At 47.7% G+C, this 15,965-nt stretch overlaps 1 protein-coding gene across 16 annotated transcripts in view; it reads left to right on the top strand.

The window, feature by feature from the left end:
- The window catches only part of ELN (elastin), a 68,803-nt gene that overhangs the window by 16,436 nt on the left and 36,402 nt on the right, over positions 1-15,965 (top strand). For 6 of the 16 annotated variants that reach the window (XM_072640190.1, XM_072640188.1, XM_072640187.1 and 3 more), the window contains exons 2-10: positions 2,922-2,972; positions 5,076-5,120; positions 5,695-5,727; positions 9,066-9,095; positions 12,183-12,203; positions 13,988-14,077; positions 14,331-14,393; positions 14,510-14,572; positions 15,767-15,814. In XM_072640190.1, the coding sequence (XP_072496291.1) occupies positions 2,922-2,972; positions 5,076-5,120; positions 5,695-5,727; positions 9,066-9,095; positions 12,183-12,203; positions 13,988-14,077; positions 14,331-14,393; positions 14,510-14,572; positions 15,767-15,814 (444 nt within the window). The remainder of the gene's footprint in view (positions 1-2,921; positions 2,973-5,075; positions 5,121-5,694; positions 5,728-9,065; positions 9,096-12,182; positions 12,204-13,987; positions 14,078-14,330; positions 14,394-14,509; positions 14,573-15,766; positions 15,815-15,965) is intronic. The other 10 variants (XM_072640194.1, XM_072640193.1, XM_072640192.1 and 7 more) reach the window with 4 other exon arrangements.

Below are 15,965 nucleotides of genomic sequence, written 5' to 3'. Positions count from 1 at the left end.
GATGGGGAGATTTGGAGGGGGAAGCCTGCCCCAGAGCTGCCCTGGGCCATCCCTCAGGTGTCTCTTGGAGTCCCTGGGAAGCTCTGTCTGAGAGTCTGGGCCAAAAGGGTTTTCTTAGAGGAGAGTTTCTTAACCTCAGGCACATTGTCCCCAGGGGATTCTGTTCCTCTGGCCAGGTCTCAGCCTGACAACAGCCTCCCCCCACCACACACACACACATATCCCTATACCTCCCCTTGGCAAAAGGGGAGCCCCAGGTCTGGGTGGAATTGTTTCTAAACAGGCCTTGGTTTTTGAAGCCAGAAGGAGGGAACAAGGTGGAGTGGTAGAGAGGAGACACTGAGCCCTCTCTGAACAAGTCTGTCCTGGAGCAGGCAGCCTGGAAGGGAGACGAGGGGAGGGAGGTGCTGGGAAGAGGCAAGCAGAGACAGAGAACAAGCCAGAGAGCCAGAGACAGCATCAAGGGCTCTGTTGGACCGATATGGCCAGAGCTTTTGGCTGCAGAAGACAGAGATGAAGGGGCTGCTTCCCAGCAATCCTGGCCTCAGGGGAGAGCCGAACCCCTAGGCTCAGGCCCAAAGCCTGTGGCCCATGCTGGACTTCAGAGAGGCCGCAGGGTAGGCAGGGGGGAAGGGGGAAGCTGGACAACCTAGAAAGCCTGGGCTCAGAATCTGATGTCCATGGAATCTCTGTACCCCCTAAGGAGGCAGGTTTGCCTCTGTCTCCCCCTTTAAACTTTCAGCACCCCTTTCCCAGATGCCTGCTCCTCAATGAACCAAAGTTGAAACAATTCTTCTGGTCTTCTGGGGTGATGGGAGGGGAAGGGGAACTCTGTTCTAGGGAGACCAGCACCTTGTCTTGCAGGAGAAGGAGGCAGGTTGGTATTTTTCCCCTGGGTGGAAGGGGGTGGATCTCAGATGCTCAGTGGTAGTGATAGGCTAAAGCTGATGGAGACGATGTTTAGCCATTCAGATGTGCCGGGTAGAGAGCAATGTGTGTCTCACATTTCCTAGTAGCCAGAAGAGGCTCTCCTCTCTGTCACGATTGGTCTCTCTCTGTCTCTGGTTCTATCTCTCTGTCTCTCCCTCTTTCCTCCTTCTCTATCTCTGTCTCTCAATCTTAGTCTCTGATTCTATATGTTTATATGTGTCTCTCTCCAGCTCTGAACAGAAGGCTGAAATGCACTGTCCTCATTAGATATAGAGCCATCTGAGAGGATGCTCCTGACCCAGATTCAGGATGCCCACGATGGACAGTAACTGCCCTGATGCACTCATCCTTAGTCATCACAAAACTCTTAAGATCAATGACCCCTGTTTGTGAGAGGGTCAGTCTGTAACCAGGATTAAGGTATCAGTCTATGGACGGAGGTCAGTCTGTGAATCATAGAATTTAGAGCTGGAAGAGATCTTAGAAGCCACTGAGTCCAACCTCCTTCTCCCAACGCAGTTTTTCAGATGTGAAAAAGCTACTAAGTTTCCGAGGCAGAATTCCAATGCCATATCCATCAGACTATGCTATCTCTTGGGGAATCGGTCCATGGCTAGGGTTAAGGACAAGCCCATGGGCAGAGGGATCACTCTGTGGCCAAGCTTAGGGGTCAGTCTATGATCACCCTTGGAGCTCAGTCTAAGAGTCTGGGATTGGGGATCTGTCTGTGACTGGAATTAGATCTAATCTGCCGCAGCAACAGGGAGAAAGCAGCTTGTAGCTGGAAGCCTAGCTCTTGTCTGTGCGAAGCCAAGTGACCTACAAAGGAATGGGGCCCATGACCTTGTCCTCTGAACATGCTGCTGGATCCAGGTTCTGCCCACACAGGAGTAACAAGAGCCAATGCCGACATGGCCCTTTGTCACTTACAGGCTGTACCTGTTCCCATCATTCATTCTCTGATGTTTCCTTTGGAATCCGGAGCCTTGGGCTAAGTCTTTCAATAACCAGATCTATTCCCAGGTCTGGACTCTCTCCTCCATTTTCCAGCCCAGTTCCCTCCCAATTGCACCATACGAGCTGGGGCTGAGGACAGTGACCTCATGCTTGGTCCTATCAGTGTGAGAACAGGAGTATTTTCTCTGGAAAGCCTACCAGGGTGACCTCATTGCTCAATCATTAATGAACTGGGATCCTAGAGAGGCCAAAAGTTTTTGGAGTTCTTTCTGTGGGTTCAATTTTGACTTGGGGGGAGTGGGCTATGGGGGAAAGGGGAGGGAGGGGGCATGCTGTTGAGTCCCGTAGGTGAAATCAAAGGAGCTTTCCACAGAGAGGAATTCTGTGCCTTCTGACTGAGCATACACTGACGTCTAATCCCAGTCACATGAGCCCCAGTCTTGAGCAGAGAGTAACCCTAACCCTAATCATAACCACAGACTGACCTCTAAATCTGACCACATATTGTCCACCTACCCAAGGCATAATAAGATCGTGGATCTGAGAGATGGAAGGGACCCCACAGGACAGCTGGCCTTGCTTCCTTATTTTTACAGATTAGGAAACTGAGGCCCAGATGAAGTGACTTTCCCAAGGCCACACAGTGATAGAGCCAGACTCTTCACCCAGTTTCTCTGATTCTAAATCTAATATTCCCCCCCCCTACAGATTCCTTATTTCATCTAGCTCAGAAACATGTAGCTTTAGTCTCCAGGGGAATGAAGGGACAGGGTATGAATGAGGGCTGGAGGAACTGCTGCAAACATGGTCCTCCTCAGCAGATTTGAGAGAGGCAGGGTCTGAGGTGGAGAATGTGTGTATTTCTTGCTCTCCTTCGCCCAAGAACCCTAAAACAGAACCTTAACAGGGCTCCATCTCAATGCATTCTGGGGCTTCATGGTCATAGCCATCAGCACCACCACAGATCGGGGCCCCAACCTTCCCTATAAGCTGGACTGTGATGGCTAACAGAGAATTCCCTGTTTCCTTTGTAGGGGTCCCAGGGGCTGTTCCTGGGGCTGTTCCTGGAGGGGTCTACTATCCAGGTAAGATGCACATGGTTCCATCCTTCTTCTCCCTAAACTCCCCTCCCTTTCCCTCACTTCTTGACTTCAGGTCAGGTGCTCTATCCGTTCATTACACCACCTAGCTGCCTTATCATTATTATCTTATCCCCTAAATCCATCAGCAAGCATTTATTAAGTGCTTACTGTGTGTCAGGAAAATACAGAAGTGCCCCACCTCTCCTTAAGGGTCCTATGTTCTGACACTTGCATGTCATGGCATCATCCCCTTTTCAAAAATGAAAGACAAACACCAACAATGTTCTAAAGGGGAGAACCTCATAATAATCCTTCATTCAAAGTGCTACTTTAAAGCACTGTTTATGTAGCACCTTAAAGAGCTTTACTGACATTATCCCATTCAATCCTCACAATGACCCTGTGAGATGATCATCATCCCCATTTTTCAGATGAGGAAACTGAGGCTGACAGTACCACCTGGATGCCTCCATATGCATATAGGTATATATAGAACAAATATGATGCAATTAAACACAAGGCAGTTTGGATGGCTTCATGCGCAAAATGGTACTTGGAACAGTGTCATAAAGAGAGGATCTCTTTGATGGGCATGTAGGAGGGTGTGAATTCCAGGCATTTAACCAAAATAAATATATAGAAAAGGAGATGGGGCCATTCCCCAAAGGGAGATGGGAGCAATCAGGAAAGGGGGGAGAGGTATCATCTGGCCTCATCCTAGAAGGAACAGAGAGATGCTAAGAAGAAGGTGGGAGGAGGGACATGAGGCAGGAAGTTTTCAAAGACAGAGTTTACTTGTCGTCTTGAGCCTTTAAGGCTCCATTCTACCTCATCCTCAAACGAACAGGCATGTGCCTACTGGATCCAATGTTGAATTCCTAGCCCCTCCCCCAGTAGGATGTGAACTCATTGAGGATAGGGGCTATTTTTGTTCTATGTCTTTAGCACCAACTGCTCTGCCTGGCACATAGTAGGTGCTTACTAAATCCTTGTTGGGATTGCATTGGATATTCCCTCCCCATCCCTACTTGGTATGAGCTCAAGGAAGAACCACACAGCAGCCTTCACAGTTTTTTTGGTTTTTGCCAAGAAGCAAGAATCCTGATTCTCTCAATACCCCCTCACCACCATAAAAACTCTAGAACCCTAGAAAGCCAAAGCTAGAAGGCACCTTAGAGTGATCATCTGCTCTAACCCTACTCATTTTACAGAAGGGGAATGACTCATCCAAAGTCACACAGACAGTCAGGATTAGAACCCAATTCATCGCCTCTCAGTATGACCCCAACCTTGCCTTAGCTCTCCTAGTGGCTGGGGGTAGAGTTGACAGAAAGTAATAAGGAAAATGACCCTGTTTTCTCCAGGACAGCCCTCTCTGTTCTGGAATCTCTCCTCTCCTCTGCTCCCCCAGCCTCATGGCCTTGGAGCTCTGCACAATAAGGGGACAGTGAGTGGTGATGGATAGCCTAGCTATCCCTTCCCTGGGGAACATAGAACCTTTGCCAAGTTAAAAGACACAAGTGTCATTGTTCAATGTAATGACCAACCATGATTCCAGGGAATTGAGGTATTCTGCCCATGGTATGACAGAAATGTGATAGACTTAAGAGGCAGAAGGATACATGTTTTTGGATATGGCCTATTGGGAATTATTTTGTTTGATTGTTTGTTTGGTATTTTTTCCAAGTGTGAGGGAGAGAAAACAAATCCTCATTCATTGAAAAAACACAAAACTAAATTTCAAAAAATACACAAGCTTCCAAAAGCATTTCTTAAGGAGAGATGCTAATGGTAGAATTTTAACAGGAGAAAGTTTGAGATAGGGAGACCTTCTCTAATCACCTTGTGTGAGCACTCATGTATTTTGGCCATGAGTAAACCCAGTCCTATACAGCACCAACAGGGTTTCTGATGCCTCCCAGAAAGGGACTGTTTTGTAAAGAATCATCCCTTATCACCATTTCCTCCCAGAGGAGACAACTAGAATCCTTTCTGGTCCAGGAGTAGTGACTAAGCCTGGTTGGTACAGAAGGGGAGATGGTTGCACTGGCAACCAGGGCTGATGCAAAGGGAATTAACAGAAACTTTCTCTCTGGTCGGTTGTAGGAGCCGCTGGTCTTGGAGGCCTTGGAGTTGGAGGTCTTGGAGCAGGTGAGATTGAGAACTTTGTTATATGCTGGAGAACAAGAGAGCCAAATCTCTGGTGCCACATTCACAGCCAGAGAATAATAGGCTATCTAGTGTTTTCTGTTCAAAACACTTTCACAGACTCTGATAGGAGCTGGATTATTCCCATTATCCTGTAAGAGGTGGAAGGGAATTTAAAATCATGCTATTTCAATCCATTCATTTTACTGAGAACCATTGAGACCAAGTGACCTGCTCAAGGTCATGAGACAAGACAAAGACAGAGTCAGAACCAGAATAATCCAGGCTTCTAGATACCCTGGTCCAACACTGTGTTCTCCAGATGACCTTGGGGCTCTCAGAGGGACATGGTCTAATATTTGGTTTCTATCCTACAGGAAGATGGAGGAAGGGAGTTTGGGGAGGGGGAGAAGGTCAGTAGCAGTCCTCTTGGGAAATGGGCTAGTCTTTGAGTTTTTACTCCAAGAGCAGAGACAATACCCTCCACAGTAGAGATAATAACCAAGGTCCAATAGGATTCTTTCTTGGAGAACTTAACCACACAGGCTGAGCTGATCAATTATTCTTCTTTCTCCAGGACTTGGAGCTGGAGGCAAACCACCCAAACCAGGTAAGGCAGCTCCCCTTCTCCCCATCCCTGGCCACCATCTTTGACCAACCACATCCAAGGGCCAGAGATGTGATGGACTGAGGAGGGTTGGCAGGTGGGGAGCGGGGATGATTAGGAGGAAGGGAAATTCCAAAAGGGAAATCAGAGCCAACCAAGGATTCCCCAAGAGGAAGATTCTCCAAGAGGCAGAACAATGAATGTCTCCCCTGTTTGGCTAGAAAATTCCCTATTCTCTGCAAGAACATTCTCCTTAAAGGCTGGGAGGATAAAAAAGACAGATGGGCCATCAAGAAGGGTTTTAAGAGGATGAGGGTGGATCTCTGAAGCTTCCTCAAGAAGGATTCCAGAATGAATCCTTAACTTTGGGAAATGAAGCATCTGGAAATTCTCTGCAGATTGGAGTCATTACTGTCTGTAGGATCTTTGATCAAAATGGCATGATTACATAATGCTTTATAAATTACATATCAGAGATTTAGGATGAAAGGGACTCCTGGAGCTACTGAGTCCACACACTCATTTTACAGATGAAGAAACTGAGGCCCAGAGAGGGGCAGCAACTTTCTCAAGGTCACACAGGCATTAATGTTTTGAATATTGGTCCTCTGGTTCCAAATCTAACACTTTCAATTGCAGCCTATAACCACAACAATAATTAAGAATAATAATAGCATTTCTAGAGTGCTTTAAGATTTGCAAAGTGCTTTGTATGTGTTATCTCAGTTTACCCTCATGACAACCCTGGGAGGTAGGAACTATTATGATCCCCATTTCACAGATGAAACAGAGGTAAAGTAAGTAAATGTCTGAGGCTGGCTTTGAACTCAGGTCTCCCTGAACAAACAAGGACAAGGTCTAAAGGGTGAGTTGGATGGGGATAGGAACCTGGCACCACTGCGCTCCTCTGCAGAGTCTCCAGGGCTCCCATCAATGAAGACCTTCTCCACTGGGACCTCCTTGGGGCTCAGCATCTATTCTTGTCTCTGAGACCCAAGTTCTGAGATGCCTCAGGCTCTTACAGGACATCAGGGGCCTCTTACAACATCCCATTGTTCGAAGAGCCAAGTGCAAATGAATCTTCTGAAAAACACCTGGATTCAGTTTCTCTCAAAAATCCATCTGGGCTGGGATCCACAGCTGAACTTCAGTGCGGGAAGGGCTAGAAGCAGCTAGGGCTTCTTTGGAAGCTGAGGAGGAAGCTGGGGAGAGCCAGCCTTTGTGAGGTCCCTTATCACCAGCAAATCGCCAATGCTTTCTGGGGCCCAAGCTCACGAAACCAGCATTAGAAAGGATCTCGGTGGCCATGGAGTCCAACCCCCTCATTTTACAGATGGGTAAACTGAGGCTCAGGAAGTAAGTTTGCGTAGGTCACATGTGCACTAAGCTTATAAGATCCTAGATCTAGAAATCATCTAGTGAGTCCAACCCCCTTGTTTTTAATGAAGAGAAAACCATACAGATGAGATGACTACCCCTGGCTTCCCAACTGCTGCTACCTGTTAGGGGGAGAGCATCTCTACCAGCATCCCTGAGAAGTGACTGGGGGCAGATGTTAATAGCCCTATTTTATAACGGAAAATGTGGAGGAGCATAGAACTGAGATGCCTTGCCCAAGTCACATACATTGAGTTAATGACCTAGGATGCAGGTTTGCCAACACCTAGTTTAATCCATAAGGAAAGCTGTGGGTTGTGCCCTGGATGAAAGGAGCGATATAAATATGAATTGGTAATTGATACTATAACCATGCAGTCCAGAAAGGCTTCAAGGCGGAGGAATGGACACCATCACATTTAAAGTTGTCTAGTACAATAGAATGAGCACTGGGGCCAGAGGGAGAGTTCTGGGTTCAAATCCTGCCTCTGACTTGTGTGACCTTGAGCAAGTCTCTTGACCTTGATGGACCTTGGTTTCTTTCTCTGTAAAATGAGAAGGCTGGGGTCCCTTCAAGCTCCAAATCTGGGTGCCTCTGATCCTTCTAGACTGAAGATTAGGGGTTGGAGAGCCTGAAAATTGTAACATTTGGGTGAGCCTGCTTTCTGGAGGCCTTCCTGGGGCTGGGCTGCTTGTTTGGGACTTGGGAACAACTAATCCTCTGGCTCAGGGTGAGAGGGAGGGAGAGAATCACAGCTGCCTCAGCTCCACTGACTGCCTCCTCCTCCACCCCCTGCAGAGGCCTGTGCCAGGGATCCCCAGCAGGCAGTGGGGTTTGGTGTCCACAGAGCTGAGCTGCCGCCTCCACTCCCGATGGCACACTGAGGCCCTGTGCATCTGGGAACCCGGGGTGTCTGGGGTCTGAGGAGCCAGCAACTGGCCTCCCTGGGCATCCTACACAGGGTGGAGTAGAGGAGAGAGGGCCAGGGAGGCAGAGAGAGGCAGAGTGGAGACAGAGATGGAGATGGGAGAAGAAAAGAAGGAAGAAGGCAGGGAAGAAAGAGAGACAGACAGACTTAGACAGACAGACAAGCAGATATAGAGGGGGAAAGAAAGCATGGGCAGAAGAAGAGGCAAAAGATGGTAAGGGGAAAAGAGACAGTGGGGAAGAAAGAAAGAAAAAGAGAAAAAGAGGCATAGACAGAGACAGAGGGGAGAGTGTCAGGGACAGAGATGGATAGTACTGAGATAGAGATGGAGAGACAGGCAGAGTGGAGACAGAGACAGAGAAAGACAGAGATACAGATGGGAGGGAGCAGAGTCATAGAGAAACAGGGAGAGGCAGAGACAGACAGACTAAGGAGTAGAGAGGAAAAAAGGTGGGGAGAGACCAAGGTAAAGAAAGACCCAGGGAGGATAACAAAGACAGACAGAGAGGAAGACCGAGATAGAGATAATGAACATCCAAAAGATCCAGGGACCTAAAGAGAGGATGGAAAGAGGCAGAGGCAGAAAGAGGAAAAGACAGGGAGGCAGCCAGATAAAGAACCACAGAGACAGAGACCATGACAGAGAGACAAAGTCAGAGAAAGGTAAAAGGGAAGAGACAGAGATAGGGAGGAAGAAAAAGAAATAGAGACAGAGTTCCAGAGTGAGTGAGAGACAGAGAGATGGGAGACATGTAGAAAAAGTGGAGTAGAGTGGGGAGGGAAAGGAAGTGAAAGAAAATGAGGGAAAGAGAGAAAGGGGGAGTGAGGGAGACTGAAGGAGCAAAGGAGAGGGAGGGGAAGATGGAAGAAAAATTAAGCAAGAGGGTAGGACTGCATCCAGGAAGGGAGAGGGGTACTGGAGGAAAGGGGAACCTGCATGATTTCAAGTTGGGGAGGGAGGATCCTACTGGCCATGCCCCCCAACCCTTACCCCACTCCCTACCTAAGCTTATTCAATCATCTTCTCCCTTCCAGGTATTGGTGGTCTTGCTGGACTTGGGGCAGGTGAGTCTACAACCCTTCCACTCTTCTCCCACTGTAACTATTATCACACTAAGGTTGGAGGGCACTTTAGTGAGGACTGAGGGTGACTCAGAGCGCCTCCTGCTCCCTTGGGGGTGGGGGTAAGGGTCTGTTCCCATGGAAACAAAGCCACTCCCTAGAGCCCCCTCTGGATTTCCAAATGTTTCATCCATCCCCTGTCGGCAGCGGAAGAGAAGAGAAGGCTAGTCCTTTCCCTATCAGGGACCAGTCTTTTCCCATCACTAGAAGGAAGTCAGGGCAGTCGTGAGCTCGGACACTCTGTTCACTCCCTACCCATCCAGACTGTCCATGGACTGAATCCTAAGAGACATCAGTGGTGGTGAGACCTTGAGAGGGACTCCAGAACCTAGAGTGGTCATCTACAGAGAACCCCAGACAAACCTTGAACTTGACCCCTTCAAATCCCCAGCAGACCCAACAGGGGAGCTTAGATGACCAGTTCTCTTTTATGAGAAATATTCCCCTTACTTTCCAAAGGCCTCAAGTTAGGTCCTATCCTAGGAAGACAACATCTGCCATCAGCTGGCCCAGAGTGTTTTACTGAAGGGGGAAACGAGGCCTCACTCTCATAGTACACTTCTGACATTTCCTCCCCAAAGTCTTTTCCCATTCTGTTACTTTATTGCCTCATTACCAAAAACCAAGAGGGCAAGTATTACAATTCCTCTTTTACAAATAAGGAAACTGAGGCCCAGAGAAATGAAGTGATTTTTGTCCAATGTCATATAGAAAATAAGGGAAAACAGTGCAATTTTTACCAAGTCTTCTGACGCCAAAGCTCAGGGTTGAGAAAGTTTCCTACTGTTCCCCTGACACCAACAACCTTGCCTAGGGCAGATCCTTGGGGGAAGAAGGAGGGGACAGGCACTCCAGGTTCTAAAGGAACTTTGGCAGATGTTGGTCCTGTGGGCACCACTAGCCAGCCAGATAAGACCAGAGCACTGTGGGTGGAGCAACAGGAATTCTCTCATGTCCCTTCTAGGGCTAAGATTCTATGACTCGAAGAGTATCTAGATGGGTTTCCCTCTGGGAGTCACCTTAACTCTTACCAGCTCAGAATGAGGTAGGGTAGACTAATGGACAGTTGTTGACCTCGAACAATAAACGTAGATTCAAGGCTTGGCTCCAACCTTCACTAACAGAATAATTCTGGAGCAAGCCACTTGACATCTGTGGCTCCTAGTTTCTTCCTCTATAAAATGGGGCCATAATATTTATACTAATGACCTCACAGAGTTGTCAAGAGGAAAGTTTCTTGCAAATTTTAAAGCATTGGAGAAGTGGAGATTACTTTCAGCAGACAGTCATGTATTAAAGCTGCTTTCAGGAGCTATATCCAGGCTGGAAGAAGCTGAGGACATGCATGAAACATTAGAGCTTGGTGGGACTGAGATGTGAAGGGCTTTGAGGTCTTGCCATGTAAAGTTTGGTCAAAGGACTTGAAGATATTTAGATCAGAAAAGGCACATAGCTGCAAGGTGGTGATCTTCAGGCATCTGAAGGGTTGTTCCATAGACATGGGAATCGACTTGGCCCCAAAAATCAAGTCTTTGGGCAATCAATGGAACTTACAAAGAGACAGGGTGAGGCTTGATGTCAGAAAAAAAAAAGCTTCCTGACCAAGCTATCCAAAAGGAGAATGGATTGCTTCAACCAGGAGTGAGCTCCCTATCACTGAAAGTTTCCAAGCAAAGACTGGCTGGCTGTTTATGGGCAGATATTCTCCAGGTAGTTCTTAGTCAGGGATGGATAGGACTAGATGGCTTCTGAGATCACCTCCAACCCTGAGTCTGGGATTGTGATTATTTTAAAGAAAAAGAGACTGAGGGTCAGAGAGACTTCTCTGGTCACAGCTGCTCTGGAGGAATCAGGGCAGGCTTCCTGGCTGAGGTGACATTGGACTTAAGTTCCCAGCAACCTAGACATGACCAGGGAGAATCTCCTGAAAGCTCTGCAGCCCACCCTAATGGCTCACCCTATCCCATGAGTGCTTCCATTTTCCTCTCCTGGGGGAGTGGCACATGGGAGAAAGAAGGCTTAACCAGAACCAGTGTACCTAAGTGTAACCCATTATTCCCCTTCCATGTGAGTCAAAGGAGAAGGCTGGGGCCCTTTCCTGAGGGACCACACACCAGCCAGGTGTTCAGAGATTCTCATCCCTCCTGCTCTCTATCACCCACACTCCTCCCCCCAAAGCCTTTGACCCCAGTAACCCTCTGGCATTCACTAGAAAGGGTCTGACCCCACTGGGTCTCTTGCTGAGTGGCCCCCTGGGTCCCAGCAGCCCCAGGCTTTGTGTTTCCAGTTTGTGGAAAGAAAAACAAAGACCGTCTTTCCACATAATTGAAAACAAACTCTGTACAGTTCTGAACTCCCATTGCCCATCAGTTTCTCTAGCCAAGGGCAGTGGAATTTCTGCCTGGAGCAGGGAAAGAGGGAATGATTAGCCCCAGATGTTGGAAGGGGAAAGGAGACCCGAGCCAGAGGGACCCATTCCACCCCTCATAAACATTTCAGCTTCAATCTGCTCATGGATGGACTCCCCAAGCGACAAGCCAGGGGGAAAGAGAAAGACTGCAGAGTTTGGGGGTAATGGCCAGCTAGCCAGGCTCCCAACCAAAAGGCAGGAGATGGAGGGAGAAATCAGAGACCTAGGCAGATGGGGGTCAGAAGAGGGGAGGAGATGGGAAGAGATGGGAGCAGACAGAGGCAGATGAAAGCAGATGGTGGCAAAGGGGCCAGAACAAAGCCTCAGCTCAGTTACCAGGGGAAAGACCTAGTTTCACAACCTGCCTCCCATTCTACTTCTCTGGGCCTCAGTCTCCCACTCTGTAAAATGAAGGGATTGGATTGGATGGCCTCAGAGTTCCATTTCAGCTCCACCTCTAAGATCTTTTCTCAATCCCTCCACAAAGAATGCAAGAGGAGGAGAGTCAGTAACACTAATATGGGTGTGATGGTGCCCTCCCCGCAGTGTCACAAGAGCTGGGGTGGCCAATGGGGTAGGGTGGGGATCCTGTCCTATGCTCTTTTATCTCCTCTCTCCAGGCCCTGGAGGACTTGGAGGAGGTGAGTATGCAAAGCATGACCCAAAGACTTCTCCATCTGTAGCTTCTGAATTTCCCCTTAAAAAAAATGGAATCCATGAGATTAAGCAAGAGTGAATTCTGGTCATATCTTGCTTCCAAATCATAGAAATTAGATCGCAAAGAATCTTAAAGGCCATCCGATCCAGCCCCTTCATTTTACAGAGGGGCAATCAACCAGCAAGCATTGATTAAGCCTTCACTATGTGCCCGGAGTAGTGATAGGCACTGGGAAAACAAATAGAAAGATATTACATCCTAATGCAAATCTATGTAGAGGAGATTTATATATGCATATAGAGAGAATAGATAAATATTTACATAAATTCCTACATGTTTGTGTGTTCTACACACACAAGTTATACACAACATATATACACATATATTATATATATTACATAATATATACACATATATTTTATATACACATATATAAAATAGACACACACATATTACATACACATATCTTTGGAGATTTTTTGAGAGAGACAGAGAGAAAGGAGAGAGAGAGAAAAAGAGAGAGAAAGAAGAGGAGAGCGAGAGAAAGAGAAAGGGAGAGAGAGAAGGGGAGAGAAAAAAGAGAGAGGGAGGGGAGGGAGAGAGACAGAAGAAAGAACTCTTCATTTTTCCCATAGACAAGGAAATTGAGTCCAAGACACAAAGTGACTACCTAAGATCAAAGCTGTCACATTAGTGATACCTAGGACACCTGATTCCCAGGCTAGAGGTCTTTCTACAATCTCTCTTTTTGTTTTCGTTTAACCAATCCTGCGATTATTTGGTGTGGGAAATTCCCAGGTGAGGAAATGCCCCCTGCCAATGCCAATCCAGCCCTGTTCTGCAGCTTAAATGCTCTTAGAAAGTTGTCTAGGGCACAGGGAGGTTAGGGGACTTGCCCAGGGTCACAGAGACAGTGTGTAAGATTCAGACTAGTTCACCAGGTCTTCCTTCGCCAAGTCTAGCATTGTATCATAGCATTATATCTACCACTCAGTCTTTCGATTTTGTTCAGGTCAGTTGATTATAACAAAGAATCCCAGAAGTGGTTCCTGCCCTCCACATGGAGAGAAAGGACCAACATACCATTATAGAACTGGGTAGCCTGTCCTCTCTGGGCCTCAGTTTCCTCCAATAATTCATGATGGAGGTGGACTAGAAAAGGAATTCTTAATCCTTTTTGTGTCACGGGCAGTCTCGTAAAAACTTGTAGTCCTCTTCTACGGCCCCCTACATTCAGGGTTGAAGACAATGCTCAATTTCAGTTGGAGGTTAATGAAAATTAGAACGTAAATTTTTCTCTTCCAAGTTCGTGGTCTCCTCATAATCTACCATGGAACCCAGGTTAAGAGGCCCTACTTTAGAGTTAAGAATAGCCTAGGGCTCCCTAACAGTTTGAACAGAGAATGAGATAAGATAGTATATGATTAACTCAGGTACCAATACCAAGGAGTCAGTGCTGTAAGAGTCTAGAGAGGGCTGGTGGCAGATGGGGGAGAGGCTGCCTGGGGAAGGAATTTGGATGAGCCTTAAAGCCTGGGCAGGATTTGAACTAGAGGAGAGCAGTGGGGGGAGGTGTTAATACCCAGGACCAGGACAGAGTATAAAGCGGGGTTCTCTGGGCATGGTGAATATCTTGCAGACAGGGACATGATTTCCCAGAATCCCTCGTGGGGTCAGGGGCCTGAAGGAAGGATAGAGGGGCAGGAACATGGTTGACATGCCTGTCTTTGCCTCAAGTGAGAATGACTCACTGCTTCTCTACCACAGGGCTAGGTGGCTTCCCAGGGGGAGCTTACCCGGGGGGACTGCTGACGGGCCCCGCGGCAGGAGCTGCTTATAAAGCAGCTGCCAAGGCTGGTGAGTATCCCCTGGTGGGACTCTCCTCAATGGGAGGAAGTAGCAACCTTCGTGTCTACAATCCACTTCTTGCATTGGGAAGCCTTTTCTTGTTCATCTCATCCTCTTCCCACACACAAGCACATAAGCAGGGGAAGACTTAGTGTGCCCATTTTACAAATGGGGAAACTGAGGCTCAGAGAGATGACATAACATGCCCATGATCATGTGCTATTAAGGGGCAGAGCTAGGATGGACTTCTCTGATTCTCCAGGTCTTGGTGTTGGTGCTGGTGTGGGAGCTGGAGTTGGAGGTGTTGGTGGAGGAGTGTCCACCGGTAAAGTCTTTCTATCCTATCTATCTCTCCACCAAGAGACATTGCTGCCCAAGAGGGTCTGGGGTCTTCCTGGACCTGGCTCTGATGAGTTATACCTTCTCTTACTCCCCCAACAGGTGCTGTTGTGCCTCAGACTGGAGCAGGAGTGGGGGCCGGAGGAAAGCCAGGGAAAGTTCCAGGTCAGTACTTATGTCTCCAGAAAGACATGGAAGATGAGGTCAGCTCAATGGTCAGAGTGGGTAGTAGGGTTGGGAGCACTATGCAGAGAGGACAGACAAAAATGGTGAGATCCCTTCTGTCCAGAGACAAAAGCTTGGCAAGATGGTGTGGTGTGGCGTGGTATGGTGTGGCATGGTGTGGCATGGCATGGAGTGGCGCGGTGTGGTACAGTGTGGTATGGTGTAGCAGAAAATTCTCTTATTTAAAGTCAAAGGGCCTGAGTTCAAATCAAGTCTCTGCCATTTAGCCTGTGTGATCTTGGAAAAGTTACTAGATTTCTCTAGGCCTCAATGTCTTCCTCTATAAAATAAAATATTTGGAGTAAATGACCTATAAGGCTTCTCCTCCCTCCCAAGTTATGATTCTGTGCTGTCTAGAAGTCAAACAGGGCCATGATTCCATTCACCAAACCTTCACAGCACAGCTACAAAATCTATAAAATCTGCTTGTTTAATTCAACTCTGTCATTTTACAGAGGAAGAAACTGAGGCCCAGGGAAAGAGTGTAATTTGTCCAAGGTTCACAATGAGTCAGTGGTAGAACTGGGAGAAGAACCCAAGTCCCTTGACATTTCTTTCTGATACAATCAAGTAACAAGCATTTATTAAGCACCCAGTGTGTGCCAGACACTGTGCTTCACCACCCTGTCTGCCCTGCCTCCCCCAAACTCAAGGGAGGTGATTTTAGGACAAAAAGCCCCACTTTGCAAATCAGGGAGCCAACATCTGGAACTCGTCACTGGGGGAGGTAAGACAGACTGGAAATAGAAACAAGTTTCAGAAGGCTTTGGATAAATTCATGGACAATGGATCCCTAACAGGTCATTTAGGGAAAGCAGGGGGTGGATCTTGGGGAGAGGGGTGGAGCTGAGGGGTAGGGAATCTATCCATGACCTGTGAGAAGAATGTCAGAGGACACAACTGCACCCTTCTTGAGATCATTGAGAGACACAGAGACAGAGAGAGAGAGAGTTGAAGGGACCAAGAAATGACCCTGATTGAGGGGGTGGAGCAGCCAAGATATATTTGAGGAGAGGGGAAGATTCTGTGACTTATGGGACCCAGAACTACTCCCTGTGACTCTTGCTTCTCTCTTTGGGTTCATATCATTTACTTGTTCACACCACTTACTTGTTCACCCTCACTTCTTCGTAGGTGTGGGGCTTCCTGGAGTGTATCCAGGTGGAGTTCTTCCAGGAACAGGTAAGAACAACGCTGGGGAGCAGGAGGGATTTGGGGAGAGGGACAGAGTCTTGACCAATTTCAGAGATGAAAATGAGCACCAACTGCCATCTCCTGAACAAGACACCAGGGTAACCCCCCCAACTGTACCCCATATCTAGTTTTCAGGAAA

This window comes from Notamacropus eugenii, chromosome 2 (genome assembly GCF_028372415.1).
Source record: "Notamacropus eugenii isolate mMacEug1 chromosome 2, mMacEug1.pri_v2, whole genome shotgun sequence".
Lineage (NCBI taxonomy): Eukaryota > Metazoa > Chordata > Mammalia > Diprotodontia > Macropodidae > Notamacropus > Notamacropus eugenii.
The sequence above is the reverse complement of the archived record's forward strand: the minus strand, read 5'-3'. Positions and strand labels throughout refer to the sequence as shown.